At 46.4% G+C, this 14921-nt stretch overlaps 1 protein-coding gene across 3 annotated transcripts in view; it reads left to right on the top strand.

Annotated features, from left to right (window-relative positions):
- The window catches only part of SLIT3 (slit guidance ligand 3), a 525031-nt gene extending 510110 nt beyond the window's left edge, over nucleotides 1–14921 (top strand). For all 3 annotated transcript variants that reach the window (XM_064161620.1, XM_064161622.1, XM_064161621.1), the window contains exons 34-37: nucleotides 5506–5660; nucleotides 7657–7942; nucleotides 10053–10261; nucleotides 11364–14921. In XM_064161620.1, coding sequence (XP_064017690.1) covers nucleotides 5506–5660; nucleotides 7657–7942; nucleotides 10053–10261; nucleotides 11364–11602 — 889 coding nt within the window. In that variant the 3' untranslated portion in view covers nucleotides 11603–14921. The remainder of the gene's footprint in view (nucleotides 1–5505; nucleotides 5661–7656; nucleotides 7943–10052; nucleotides 10262–11363) is intronic.

Here is a 14921-nt window from a genome sequence, read left to right as displayed (position 1 = left end):
TTGAATGCTTTAATCCTTTAATGCATTTCTGTTCACTGGCATATTTATAGTGGCTCAGCTCTAAATCTCTCATTGCTGTTAGAGCAAGGGAAGTCAGTGTTTATAACATCTGTGTGTGCTTCGGGCTGGATTACAGGGGAAAGAAAATAGAAGAGGAAGAAGAGAAATAGATCAAAAATGAGAGTAGAAATCAGTTTGTTCATATATTCCTTGGGGGGTTATGTTTATCTTTTCCCTTCATTTTTGGAGTCTAAGTCCCCAGCAGAGGCTGTGTGCAGTGCCATGTGCAGTGGGTCCACTGGCTCACCTTGCTGGAACTGCTCCGAGAGACGAGGCCAGAGCCCTCTTTGTGACCTCTCATCCCTTTAGGGCAGCTCCGAGCTTCCCACCTGGGCCAGGGCCTTCTGATGAGCTTTGGAAGCTGGACTCTCCTCACATGCCTGGCATTTCCCTCTCCTTTTTTTTCCTATATTTGATCAGGTGCCTCAGCCAGATCTCACTGAGAGTCACCTCAGTGTAAGCAGCATAATGGATTTTCCAAGACATGTTATCTGGGCTGTGAAAAGACAAGTATAATGGAGAGCAGAAAGGTGAAGGGTGCTGTGGGATGGGGAACAGCAAGTGTCCCCTCTGTGGCCAGACAAGGCAGGGCAGTGTGGGATGGACGGCAGCTACCCGGGGCACTCTGGGATAGTCAGCTCTGACTGGGATCTGCTCCCTGCACTGCTGATCTACAGAGAGCCTCCTTCCAGGCCTTTGGCTGTGCACTGAGGGCCTAGAAGTGATCACAGTTGGAAGGGAACCGAAATGGTTTCTCGGCATCGTATGAGCTGACAAGCCTCAAGTGAAGGTCCTTGGGAGTCTATGAACAGTCCTGTGCCGCGCCTGACGGCATGGGCAGAGTGCAGCGGGAGCAGCAGCTCCTGGGTCCTGCAAGAATCTTTGTTACACAGAACTCTTTTGTTTAAATGTTTGCTGCTTAGTTTTAGCAAGATTTAATTATTCAAGTCCTGAAATCCTTGCGTACACTTGAAAGTGTGCAGTCTTCAAACCTAAGCCCCCCCTTTTTTGCAAGAATCTCTTGTGTGCTATGTGACGGCCAGAGGTGGTGGCTACAAGCACGGCACTTGCGAGCCAGCTGACGATCCATGGCTGCCTGTGCCCTTCGCTTAAGCTGGGGCACATCTGAAGCGGGGACCTGGTTTGGGGGTGCCGCCGGGAAAGGTAGCTGGCTCAGCGCTAGGGGCTCTGCGGCTCCTTCCTCCAGCCGCTGTCCTCTCGCCCTCGCTTTGCTCAGGCGTACCGCTTCCGTTTAACCGTAAAGCACGGAACCCTTCGCCACAGGGTTGTCCAGGGCTGCCCAGGGCCTGACGCGGCAAATGTCGAGCAGGGAGCCACAGAAACTGCACTTGCGGCTGTTCCCCTCACCGGGGTGCGCGGTGCGTACCCCAGCGCGGTGCCGGCTACCGGCCGGAGCTACGGCAACCCTAGGGGAGGCCCCACCGCTCCCGTACCGCAGGCCCGGCCCTGTCCGCGGTGCTGCAGCGCCCCCTGCTGGCCATGACCGCGCCCGACACCCGGCGTGTTCTCCGCGGTGGCCCGGTCCTCATCGTGAGTCCACCGTGTTCACTCCGCACCGGCCCTGTCCGAACCCCGCCCTCGCCACGTCCTGCCGCTGCCAGCCCCGCAAGTTAACGCCGACCGCCCTGTGCTCGGAGCGCCGGTGAGACACGATAGGCATTGACTCGGAGGCAGGTGTTCACATGCGGCAGTTGCTGCAGCAGGAAGAGCTCTGCAAGGCTACCTGATTCCTAATAAGGCTTCAATTAATATTTTAATCAACCCTCGAAGGGAGCTAGGTCAGGAAGGGGCCCCTCTAAAAAAGGCAAGCACAGCAAGTTTGTGCCGCGCTGTGATGCACTGTTCAGCGTCTGTGGCTTTCTTCCCTTCATCTCCAGCCAAGCCACTGTCTCCAACTGTCTCAGATGATTGTGGAGTCTCCTAAAGGCCCCACTGCATAAGAAGCTCTGAGGAGAGTTCATGCAGCATTTCTCTCACCACTGGTTTCGCCCCCAATGTTGTTTCCATCTCTCTGTCAAAATCCAGAGGCATCTGAACGTCTTTCTGACAGCAACAGCAGTAAGTGCTTTAACATAAGAATCTCCTGAGGACTTCTGCCATCCTGACTGTCCACATTCAGCCTTTCTATGAGATGTGTGCAACTTCCCGAAAGGCAAAAGAGCACTTTGCCCATTTTGACTTTATCTGCTTTACAAAACTTCAGTGCTGGGTGATGGCACTGAGTGACTCTGTCACAAAGAGTTACCTTGTCAGAGTCCAGGCAAAGATTATTTCATTCAGAGTTAAAAAGTAAGAGAGCTGGGACTGAGTAATGCTCATCCAATGTACCTACAGACAGGGACCTCTCCTGCAAAACCACCAGCCCCGGGCATGCTGCAAGGTGTGAACACCACGTGGGGTGGTTGCTTCTATTGCCAGGACACACAGACTTGTGTTTGCCTGTTAGCCAGGGCATAATCTGAAAAAGCACACACTGTGGAGGAGTAGGTGATTGATGCCTCTGAAATCTTGGCCTGGGGACAAGCCAGCCCTGCCAGATGTGATAACGTTGTCCTCTGACAAATGGTCATAGCTTGGCCTTCTGATAACGATGCAGCTTTGTGCATTAGCTTCAGATATTGATCCCACCAGGGAAGGGTTCCCTGTTGTACAGCCATCCATCTATCCCACCCCCTCTTCACTCAGCTCTCAGAGCTGAGGGGGTTTGGCTGAGCTTCTTCCTTTTGTTGGCACTTCTCATAAACTAGCAATGACAAACACACATCTGCATTTATCTCGCACCTTTCAGCTGGGAGCCTGATTGCTGTGCCCCTGTGGACTGAGCGTTGCAACACAACAGTTGGATGTTCCAGGAACACACAGGGATCACCCGGTCGGTGCGTTCCTGTAACACAGCTGTTTCTTGTACTGTGGCAGATACTTAGCAGAATGCAAGAATATCTAAACAGCAAGTTTGGGGCAGCTGTTCTCAAACTTCATGGAGTTGCCAATCCATGAAGTAGTTTGCTAGCTGTGTGGGCCCCAGTACAATGGACACAGGTACGGCAATGACAGGCTTGCTTTCCTGAGGTGCAGGCACTACATCACCTTGGGTAATGAGTTTAGTGTAAGTCCTCAGCCTCTTATCCTGCCCCACATGACTCACTGCCCTTGCTGTGGCCCTAATACAACTGTAGTTCAAGTTAGACTGTCTACTGAATCAGATGGATCTAGATTTTTCTGCAGTGTCAAGCCTTAATTATTTTACTTTAAAACACTTCAGGCAGTACTGTCAGCTCCAGGTTCCTGTGACTTGGCTCCCTGGGGCTCTCTCATCATGCAGAGGATGGGCAGCAACCACAGCCCAGCTCCTTTTTCCCCAAAGTTCAGTTAGCGGAGCTTTCCTGGGAGCTATTGTGCAGCAAAACTACCCTACCTCATATTTATGCAAAGCCATGCAGTAAAACTACTTATATATTGCTGTCATCTTATAACCTCTGTAGTTTTATGTGAACTTTTAAAGGCAGTCATGTTTCTGATTCATTCCAAAATCCTGTGGAGCCAGCAGCACTGTAGAAGCACGTTAGCTGAGCTCTCAAACAGCAGTGCACTCTTCGACAAGCACATCCTCAGGAATGCCTGCAGTGCTAACTTTCTGCCTGACGTTGCTCACGTGTAATTGGCTGTGTCAGGTCTACTCTAAAACACTTATGAAAACAGAACTTTTCTAAGAACAACTGAATTCTGGTCATTTCCAAGCCATGTAATTTGTTTCTGAAGGTGAGGTGATATTTCCCTACATATCAGTTACACGGGACAGGGTGCTAAAGACGGGCAACGTGTCTTCTGTGTTGGGAGGCGGACACGTTTGAAAGGGGACTCACCCTTAGTGATGTCAGAATCATAGAATCATAGAAGAGATGAGTCACTCCTGAAGTGTGTCTGCTCCTCTCCACTGACAGTGAAGAAAACCTGCATCAGTAGCATTGCAGCTTCACAAAACACCTGACTCATGACTTTGTAACTTGCTGAGAAAGAGTGCTGAGCTGATGGGCCATGTGAACGACCAGAAACCCATTCTTACAACTAACCTTTTACATTTCAGTGTGGCATTTACCACTTGTGCAGCAATCTCAGATTCAGGTTCTTGGCTAAGCACTATCTCAGGATGCCTACACCCCACAGCTGGTGTTTTCTGCCTTTATCCATGTGTAACAGACCCACTACCCAGCTAACGAGCCTGCTGGCAGGAATTTAGAAGAGGGTGCTTGCAGGCCAAGTTTGAGATGTGCTGGCAGCACTGTGCATGTGGGCAGTTTACGTAGCCCACAGTCTAATTTTGGCTGTAACTGCTACTGCTGTTAGACCCTCATTATACACTGGTGTTTGCATGCATATGGAACAGAGGCTGCACCATTTAATTATATCTACAGCACTGCAGAAGTCCCTCATGCCTATAACTACCAGCCTAATCTGAAACCCTCTTTGCTCAACATCAGATAAGCTCACCCTTGCCCTTCTCCACTTTGAGAAGCAAAGTTACCAGGTTGTTTTAGAGAATTTTGACATGCAGCAGAAAAGCTTTAGTGCTGAAACTGCCCTGAAAATAAAAAATGGTAGCGTGATGCAATTGTGTCACTGCACCTTGTCATTTCTGGGACACTGAAGTGAAGGTGAAAATTGTATGTGGGGCAGGCCAGCAAAGAGCGGTTGTGTTATCTCACTGCAGGCTTCAGGCATTTGAAAAATCAATGTCAAAAAAACACCCGAGCAATAAATGTATCTTGTCCCCACCTCAACATTCCTGTTGTCTAATTATCAAGCCTCAATCTGCACCTAAATGTTTCGCAAAGAGGAGTGGCAATTTGCAGATTTTTGGGTAGGACTGTGTGTGTAGAGCAAAGTACCCATGTCAATTACAAGCCAAAACCTCTTGAATTCCTTCTTTGGCTTTAAGAAACTCAGCCTGCCCATATGTCTCAGCATGTAGTTACAAGATACTTCTGTTGTGAGGGAATATTGGCTTCAGAGGGCCCTGCTACCTCTTGCCCAAGCTTGCAAACAAGATACCAAGCAGCGTGCCAGAGGGGCAGCAAGTTGTGGCTGACAGCACAGAACAAGTGATTTTAAGTCATTTTCTTGGCACACCCAAGATCTCACATAGCTACACCTTTGCTTTTCTGCCCTGGGAGACACACCTACAGGATCTACAGTCCCAATTAGCTGTCCTCTCAAGGGTTGTATATGTGTGGGTACTGCCAGCACAGGCATCAGCCGAGTTTAAATTTGTACCTTGGAGGCCGACACTAAGGAAGTGTTGAGAACATGGTGACCATAAAGAGTGCAGAGTGGGAGCTGTGCCTTGTAAAGTGTAAGGTGTCAGGAGCAGAGACTGTTCATGTTTAATGTCATCTTCTAATTCTCTCTTTTTCTTTTTACTTGCAGTGTGGAAACAGTAAATGATGGGCAGTTTCATAGCGTGGAATTGGTGATGCTGAATCAAACTCTAAACCTGGTAGTGGACAAGGGAACTCCCAAGACCCTAGGGAAACTCCAGAAACAGTCTTCTGCCAACCTCAACACACCCCTCTACATTGGAGGTATAGTGACTTGCTCCAGACTTAGAAATTTTAATATGTTTTCTCAGAGGCAAATCCTCTCCGTGCTATGGATTGGACTAGCAGTTTGCTGTTCCCCTCTGCTGGAGGTTGCTTCCCTGAACAGAGAGCCTGGAAGCTGCACCTTGCTGTTCTACTTCACTGCCCACTAGCATCCCACCACACAGCCAGCACAAGCACCAGATCAGGGATGTTAACCCCAGCACAGCACAGGCAGTTTCTTTTAGACAGCCACAGCAAGAATGATCAGCTCATCATTTCTAAAGTGTTGGGAACCGGCTGGCACCAAAATGTTGCGGTTGAAGAATAATGAGTATCTCACTGATTTGGTGTCTGGGTATGAGAGACAGAATCAAAGCTGTGTACTGACAAATTGATTTGTTTTCACCAGAAGCAGCCCCAGCAATATTCTGGACTGGATGTTGAAATCTCTCCCTTTTGGTGACACAGAGTTCTTGAAATTTTAGCCAGCCTGTTCTAAATACAAAAGTCAGCAGAACAATAATAGACTCAGAAAGTCTTCAGGCTTTTTTCTAATGAGATCATCGAACCCAATAGTACAAACTCTTACCAATTTCCCACAGTGCTGGTCAAGCATTTTGTAAATAATTCCCTTTAATAGCACTTTTCTAAAAGAGCCCTGAGTATTGCCCTTGTAAATCAGAGAAGTGGCTAATCTTGCTTTGTGCAGAGCTGAACTTTTATAATTGGCTCCTATTAAGAATGTCACAGGCTATTAAAGAGCAGTACGCATCAAAGAGAATCTGCTGGTGAGGCCATGACAATTTCTCCCTCTAGCACAGCATAAAAGATACCAACCCCTACAGCAATTTATATGCAGGGAACTTGAGAAGCAGTCACATGGAAAAGTTTTGTTAATGGATGAGCATTGTGGATCAATGCTAATTCTCAAAAGGTAAAAAAATGCATTCACAGGACAAACCTGAGACCTGAAATGAAGCATGATTTGATAGCAGAAGCTATGGGCTCAGTGGAGACTTTTTTTATTACTCACTAAAAGTAATCTTGCATCTTTGTAAACCCTCACTGCTTTGCAGGTATCACCTCTGTGTATCATTCCCATGGACACCAGCTGCCCTTCCAATGCAGACTGGTCAGTTAAAGGGATTGGTTACATGACCCAGAGCAACTGTACCTGGCCAAGCTTTAAGACAGACCCCAGCCTCTATGTGCTCAGAGTTTTGTCCATCTCTCCAACTACATCAGCCTCCTTCCTAATACGCAGTTAGAGAATGGAGCTGGGTTCATTTTAAGGCCATCTGTAGCAATGTGTTACTTATGAGTAGCAAATTCTGAGGCCCTACATGTCTGAAGACAGAAGCACTTGTCTATGCTAAAGTAGCTCAAGTGGGTGTTAGTGGGGAGGGTATAACACAACATCGGGAAGAATCTGCTGGCCATCTGCGTGTGTGAGCTTCTCCAAGCACTTGGGCAAGATGGAGGGTACTTGCCACAGAGACCTGGCCTGGCTTCCTAAAGTGCTTTCTCCTGTCCCTAGGATTCTCCTGTGCTAGTTTCAGTGGCGTGCACTCATACTGCTCCCTCTCTTAACGCTGTGATCTGGTCATACCTTATTATCTTGCTGTATCCCAGGGGTGGTAGCTACCTGGTGGCAAATAAAGACACTCTTAAACCTTCCAGGAGGATAATTGCTATTAATCTAGGGACAGAAGGAGCATCACCTAAGGGTAAGAACATGTGGTCACTGGCCAAACAAAAACAGGTGTTTTTTTTTCTTTCTTTTTGGTCTATACTTCTAACATAAGCTTGAGCAAGTGATTTCATTTTTGTTTCTTTCCATTTCCAGGCTGAGGACAGTGAGCCTGTGCTACCTTACAAAGGTCCTGTGCTAACTAATTCTTTAAAGGGCCTGCGACTAAAGAAACATTAGCAACTATAATTTGTTTGCTGTCTTTGTACCTGAGAGTAAACCTTCCCTTTTGGTTTTTCTCTGAAGGGATCCCAACCTCTACTGGGTTATCTTCACTGCGACAGGGTGCAGATAAGACACCAAATGGCTTTCATGGATGTATTCATGATGTGCGCATCAATAACGAGCTGCAGGATTTCAAGGATTTACCACAGCAGTCAATAGGAGTCCTTCCTGGCTGCAAGTCCTGCAACATCTGCAAGCACGGGATTTGCCGGTCCCTCGAGAAAACAAGCGTGGTTTGTGAGTGTCACCCAGGTTGGACAGGCCCCCTGTGTGACCAGGAAGTTGGAGACCCATGTCTTAACCACAAGTAAGCTCAAACAAATGCTGATGGGAGGGTGGAAGCTAATGTATATTTCACATGTCATCTTGTAAAACCACATCTGACTATTTTTGGAGGTGCTGGGTTCCCACAAAATTACTGACAGTTGTGAATCAGCATCCATGGCAACTCTCAGTTTCCACTTCTTGTTCTGATGGTGCTCACTCTCACGAGGGCCTTTTGTCCTAGAGGAGCTAAGGTGTAATGCTCTGACTCCGCACATTAAAATAGGAACACTCCTGCTGACAGGGATGGCCTACCTCTGAGGAGGTGGGTGCCTGCACTTACCCAGAGGAGAGCTACTTGTGAACAGGAGGTACACATCCGAGAGATACATTCACAGCAGCATTGGACCCAGCGTTCAGACCAACCCCCTGAAGAGCATTATGACCTCCAGTGGGAAGAGTTTTAGATTTACCAAATCTACTTACACACTGCACTCTGAAACACCCCTTTCAAAGTGCAATTTTAAAGGCTAGGATGGAGTTACATGCAAAGGGAGCATAAAGCAGTCACAGTTCAAAGGCTCCATCAGGAGCACTGGGTGAATAGCTTACAGCAGCTGCTCCAGTCCAGGCAGACCAGCAGTCTGCATAGTTCAGTGGGGTTTCATAAGCAGATGGAAATACTTTGGGTTTAGAAGCTGCTTTGGTTGCACAGTCTGTGGAAGGGGCTTCTCACAAGCATGTCCTTCTGACTAGTAAATTGGCATGGAGGATAATTGCTTTCTTAAGGGCAGAAATTTAACTTGGCAGAGGCACCGTTTTACACTTGCTTATGGGTCTAATTCTGGAAAGTGCTGAACCCTGGAAGGTGTTGAGAAGCATCTAACCGTTTACAGACCAAAGGTGTGAAGACCCAAGTGAAGAAACATTTAGAGACCCAAACATTTCATTGTATTTCCAACATCAACATGAAGCTGCCCTGGTTGTACAGAGATAAATAGGGGAGTTCCAGATATTTCCATGATGAGGGATTGGTTCTGTCATAATCCAAGGAGGGATGATACAGTCTTTAACACAACTCCCCTTGCTAAAGAAAGTAAACTGTGTGTATTTTACTCTTTGTGTACTGCTTGTCCTGTCACTAAATCACTTAAGACTTTTGGAGTTGTCTCCTCAAAGCCCAGCCCTCTGTGGCCAGGGGAGTTCAGTGTCCCACTGGCAGATGTCTGCTCCAGCAGTCACAGACTCATGTCTGTGAGGAAATGGAACTGTAAAGAAGAGGTAGTTGATGGCAACAAGAGTTACTATCCAAGCACACGCTGAGTTAGTGGGGCAGAAACTGCCACTTTATATATAGACTGTGACTCCCTTTATTACAGCATTTTGCATGTTTTGGCTGACTGAAACTGCTTTTATTATTTGTACTTTTTAGTCCAAATCTTAAATGTACAAGGACTCAAGCAGAGAATAGTTTTCAGTTTAAAGCACTGGAAAGAAAATAATTAAGAGATAGACATGGAGTTAAGCAGGACCAGGACCTGGCACTGCAAAAGTTTATGAGCCCTAAGTAGCTTGTCCTTGGCTGGACAGTGTTGTTTTCTCCTCTGTCCTCAGTCTGTTTTGAGTCTGTCCCTTTCCCAGTACTGGAGATGGTGTCAGATCAAGAAAGCTCACTGCAAACCACGTGAGCCAGGGAACCCTTTGATTGCAGCTGCCTGTCAGTACATCTGTGCATAGCTTCTCCACAAGCACCTCCATTTATCACATTGGTTTTCATCACCTGATATTGTTTGTAGAGTAATGCTGCTAAGGAAGCCTGGCCATGCAGCTTGATTGTTGGCACTTAGTCCCTTGTCCTGCTGCTGTAAATGTGAGCTGTCCCACGTGGACACCAAGCATTGGCCCTTGCTCTCAGAGGAGCCTGTTGTTTTTCAAAGCAATCAGTTAGGATCACAAATTCTAAATGCACTCTCTGAACACTGTCCAGTATTCACTGAAAATTCACAGTTTCAGCAGAGTGTTTGACAGAGAACTGCTGGCTTTGGATTAGTATCCTGGCATTGAGTGGACAGAAATGCCAAAACCCAGCATCTCTGGGAAAAGGAACTTTCACATCTTATTCAGGTCAGCTCTAAATGCTTCTCTTTCTCCAGGTGTCTGCATGGCAAGTGCGTGGCAGCCAATGTTGCTTACACCTGTAAGTGCATGGAGGGCTACACAGGCATGTACTGTGACAAGAAGAACAACTCCTCAAATCCCTGCAGGATTCTGAAGTGCAACCATGGGCAGTGCAAGATTTCTGAGCATGGGGAGCCCTACTGTGAGTGCGATCCCAGCTATGGTGGAGAACACTGCGACAGAGGTACACTTTGGCCACAGGACCACCGCGCCAGGCTGCTGCGGTTCTGCTGCGTGCCTTTCTTTTTGTCTCCCTTCCATGTGATTCGTGTCTGGGAGTAGATGGCAAACAGCCTGTTTGAGAGTCAGGCTCTGCTGAGCAATACAGAGAGAAAGGAATGATACAACTAGTTAGCTGCTATCCAGCGCATCAAAGGGGATCGTCTGTAGCAAAGGGCTTTGTTCTTGGTCTCTTGAAGCCTTAAATTTTGCTGCTCTCAGGGTTCAGGTGGGATGCTTAAATGAAAGGTTGTTGTGAGGCTCACCCTCAGTGAGCAGTGAGCAGTTGAAGGCAGCACTGGGAAAGTCTTACTGTGCATACCAGGAGCTTCTGTAGATGACATGAGCAGGAACTGGAAGGTGTATCTGAAGTGGCAGTGAATATCCTCAGCTTGCTGCCTCTGATGCAGCTGGACAGGTTTCCTGGGGAATCCCACAAACCATGCTGGGCTTTACTGCTAGGGTAGAGGTCCAACTCTTCTGCCCTGACCTGAAAAGACTCGCTAGAAACTCAGTGAGTTGTAACCTCATCCCTTCTGCCTTGTTACGTTCCTGTACAGAAGGAAAGAGCTGGCTTGTTTTAGTTTCATTTAGGTTGTGCCTTTCCTATGAATGAACCACAGACTTTGCAAACTCTACCCAGCCTCACCAAAACTATCTGGCTACTGCGAAGTGACTGCAGAACAGCACAGACCTTTTCAGGTATCCCATCTTGCTAATGTCTTGCAGAGCAGGTTGACCTTTGATCCTGAGAAGCAGGCATAGTAAAATTAATTCCTAATTTGTGGGAGTGTTGCAGGATTCAGCGCTCAGCATCCCTTAGAGCACTTCGAGAACTGCTGATCAAAGCCAACAGGCCTACCTGGCCCCTGCCGGCCTTGTGCTGGATATTACACATTTGTGTAACATGAGCTCGGTTTTGATGGCAGGTACAAAACAGTAAAAGATTAAGGTTCTTCTCATGCCCTCAGTGTCATTACAAGTACAGGGCAGCTTTGTGGACTATCTGGCAAAAATGTTACTGCCTTTTTTTATTTGTTTCCTTTTCATCTCCCTTGTTTTACCAGAGAATCTCTGCCAAGGAGAGATAATCCGAGAAGTAGTCCGCAAGCAGCAGGGCTACACGTCATGTGCCACTGCCTCCAAAGTGCCCCGCCTGGAATGCCGCGGCGGCTGCGGCAATGGGCAGTGCTGTGTCCCTCTGCGGAGCAAGAGGCGGAAATACTTCTTCCAGTGTGTGGATGGCTCCACCTTCACGGAGGAACTGGAGAGACATGTGGAATGTGGCTGCTCAAAATGCTTGTAAGCCATTCTCCAGTCTCTTGCCACTTTAATCAATTCAGAAGCGCAATCAAAATGGGACCTATTTACTTTCAGAGTGAAGAAGAAGAAAAGAATTATTAAGTATATTGTAAAATAAAACAAAAAATAGAACTTATTTTTATTATGGAAAGTGACTATTTTCATCTTTTATTATATAAAGTATCACACCACTTTGGGTATATGTATCATATAGTGAGTTATTTTTACCATGAAACTTTTTTAACAGTTGTAAGAAAAAAAAATCAAAAACTAAAAGTTAAAAAAAATTATATATATATATATATATAAAAAGAAATCACAGCCTAACAGAGCAATGTGGGGTGACTTTATATGTGTGCACAAAGAACAAACGTAAAGGTGTTGCAAGGACCTGCTGCACAACTGACATGGGCTCTCTGAGGCTGTGGGTGGGCTGCCCAGAAGCACAGACTCCCATGAGCAACACCATCTCACCTGCTCAGGCACCTGAGAAAGCCTCCCCTCAATCCCTCACCCTGCCTGACGCCACCGACGCCTGTTTGCTCCTGCTCTGGAACTGGTTTCCTGCATCACGCAGGCACTGCTGCAGCTGGAGGCTCACTACGCTGTTTGACTCTTGTAATACTAGAATGCATTTTTTGCTGTGCACGTTATGTTGATCTGTGTTCACATTGTATTCTTCAGCAGCTGGACCTATAGAGCACAGGCAGCTTTATCCAAAAGGCAACGAAAGGAAAGGAAGTAGGGGAATGTATGTTGCTTCGGGAAATCTGGGGGCAAAACATCAAGTAAGTGCTAAGTAATGCCTAATAAATGACATAGTACTTTTGTGTAAACTCCTCAGCTATGTTATTTCCCAGGTTTGTGCCTTCTTGCTCCTAGCCTTGAGCCGTTTTTGTATACTAAGTCTGAGGAATGCACTGCTACATAGTTTGTCATGCCCTGACACTTTAGCTTGCAAAGGTTGTAAAGTGAATAAAAATATTGCAGGTGCCAGAACACTCCTGCAACAGTCTGGCTTTTACTCTCGCTGTCATAAGCCATGGTGTAAGGTGGACTGTAGCCGTGTGTCCATGCTCCAGTAGTGAGCAGCTGGCCACTTCTCCACAGCTTTTTAAATGAGCAGAAGTTGCACTATGTCCATGTGAAGGTGTCCAGCTGACACATGTCCACTTTAGCGGCACTCTCTTCTCTGCATAAGGAGAGATGTCACAGCACTGCCTTGTCCTGCATTGGTGCAGCCCAACCAACCCAGCCAAAGCTTCTCCCTCTGCAGCACTTCATGTCCTGCACTTGCATCTCTCAAAGGACTCTCATTAACTTTAGTTGTATTCTGAGCAAACGCTGAATAGGAAGTGGAAATCAATGCAGGGATAAGTTCTCACTGTGAATGTGAGGCAAAAATTAATTCTAGGAGTGAATTTGGAGGGGTTTTGGCAGGGCTACCTTTCAAGGTCAGCAATTATGTGCCAAGAGTACTGTGGGTACCTTGAAGTTTCTCTTACTGTAAGCGTCCACAATCCCCATCAACAACTGTGCAACTATTAGTATAATTTCTTTCTTTCTGTAATAATACAGCGAGTATTACAGCCTTTTCTTCTCTTCTAGGAGAGGCAAAGTCAGAGACAATTCCTAACAGCCATAGGCCCCTTGGAGGAATGCTCACTGGTCTCACCAGAAAGATTTCAGATCAGAGGCTTCAGCAAAGGACAGGTAGCAAAGCTGAATCAAAAAACCCAAAGCTTTTGTCTGGGGCTTTGGGAAGAATGCAGCCCTGCCATAACAAGTACCCATGTCTATTGCCATTAAAGTGACCCTTAGGAAGCTCTGACCTGTGTAGCATTCTGCCCATGCACCCTCTCCGAACAGCAGCAGTTTGTGCACGTTTCTTTGTTGCTACCAGAGCACTTTGAGCAGAAAGACATAACGTGTGTAACAGCAGGCTCACAAAATAAGTGTCACTTTGTGGAGCCTACAGTCAGTGGAACATAAACCAATCACTAATGTGCCAAATTGACCAAAACAGGACAGCTCAAAAGCCAGGAGAAAACTAACCCTGGCTATTATTTTAAATATGCTATCAGAAGCTCATAGCAGCTGTAATTTGCAGTAGACAACAAAAAAATCACCCAAAGCCACAACCTACAGGTTTTAAAAATGTATATAAGTAACTGCAGCCCCTTGTGCAAATATTTGCCTGGCACACCAATACCATTAATGTTTCTTGCCAGCTTCAAACACCTTAGTTTGCTGAAGAAGCAGCTGCTATGATGCAAGGCAGAAGAAATACAAGCCAAGAAGTGGCTTACAAGCCTTCCCTGTGCTCTTACTGCACGATTTGTAGCCACTGCACTGCCAAGGCCTGCAAAAGTGCAGCCCCCTCCTGAACACCACCCACCACCTTAAGCAGCAGGGCAGATGGTGACATTTACTCATGGCCTTGCACCTGCTGGAGGGTGCTTTAAAAGAAATGACCTTGACTGGCAAAGCAAAAGCCATCCGCACCTTGTTACCACATCACTCTGGGATTTACTGAAGCCAAGCCTTTCAGCCAAGTGACCAGCAACAACTCAGCAAAGCTGGTCCTGTTCCTGGACCTTTTTGGTCATGGCACTTCAATGTTAAATGCCGAGATAACTAAGAGTATCTATTTTGTAACCGAATGATGCCAGGTTTTGTATGCTTTTAGGCAGCACTTGCCATTGGATAGTGATGCTTTGTGTCAACGAGTCTCTGACTTGCTATAGAAATATTTTATGTTAAGAAGAAAATGAAAAGCATTCAGATGTGCCAAAAATGTGAGGTTAACTGAAGTGTAATTAGCTCCCAAAGTTTCTCTGTAACCTGCCTAATGTTACACTAAATTTGGAGAACTGTGGGTACAATGCAGTAGTTTTTACCTCTCAAGTTTTAATATAAAGTGAAGAAAGATGCATATCCCTAAAACAATGGCAATGCAGACTGGTGTGAACTGATGTATTTTATTAATAGATTCTCATTGTGATGTAAGTTTAAATAAATTGTTGGGTTATGGAAGCCTGTGACACACCTTGTGGCAAGGTTCTTTGTGTGTTTGAGGTGTGGTGTCTGGCCTTTTGGAGCACATGGGGTAGGCCACAGAAAATGACAGAGGAACTGCACATATTCCTCTTGGACAAATCTAGTCAGAAAATGGCTGTAGTTAAGCATAGTATGAAAAGTGGTTACATACGTTTGTGGCATCACAGCTTCATCTTTTGGGAGGCTTATACACGGAAATGAATTAAGCCACACAGGTTTTGAGCCTGGACATTTTCTTCAATAAAAGTCTATTCAATTCTTTA

This window comes from Pogoniulus pusillus, chromosome 22, assembly GCF_015220805.1.
Source record: "Pogoniulus pusillus isolate bPogPus1 chromosome 22, bPogPus1.pri, whole genome shotgun sequence".
NCBI classification, from domain to species: domain Eukaryota; kingdom Metazoa; phylum Chordata; class Aves; order Piciformes; family Lybiidae; genus Pogoniulus; species Pogoniulus pusillus.
The sequence above is the reverse complement of the archived record's forward strand: the minus strand, read 5'-3'. Positions and strand labels throughout refer to the sequence as shown.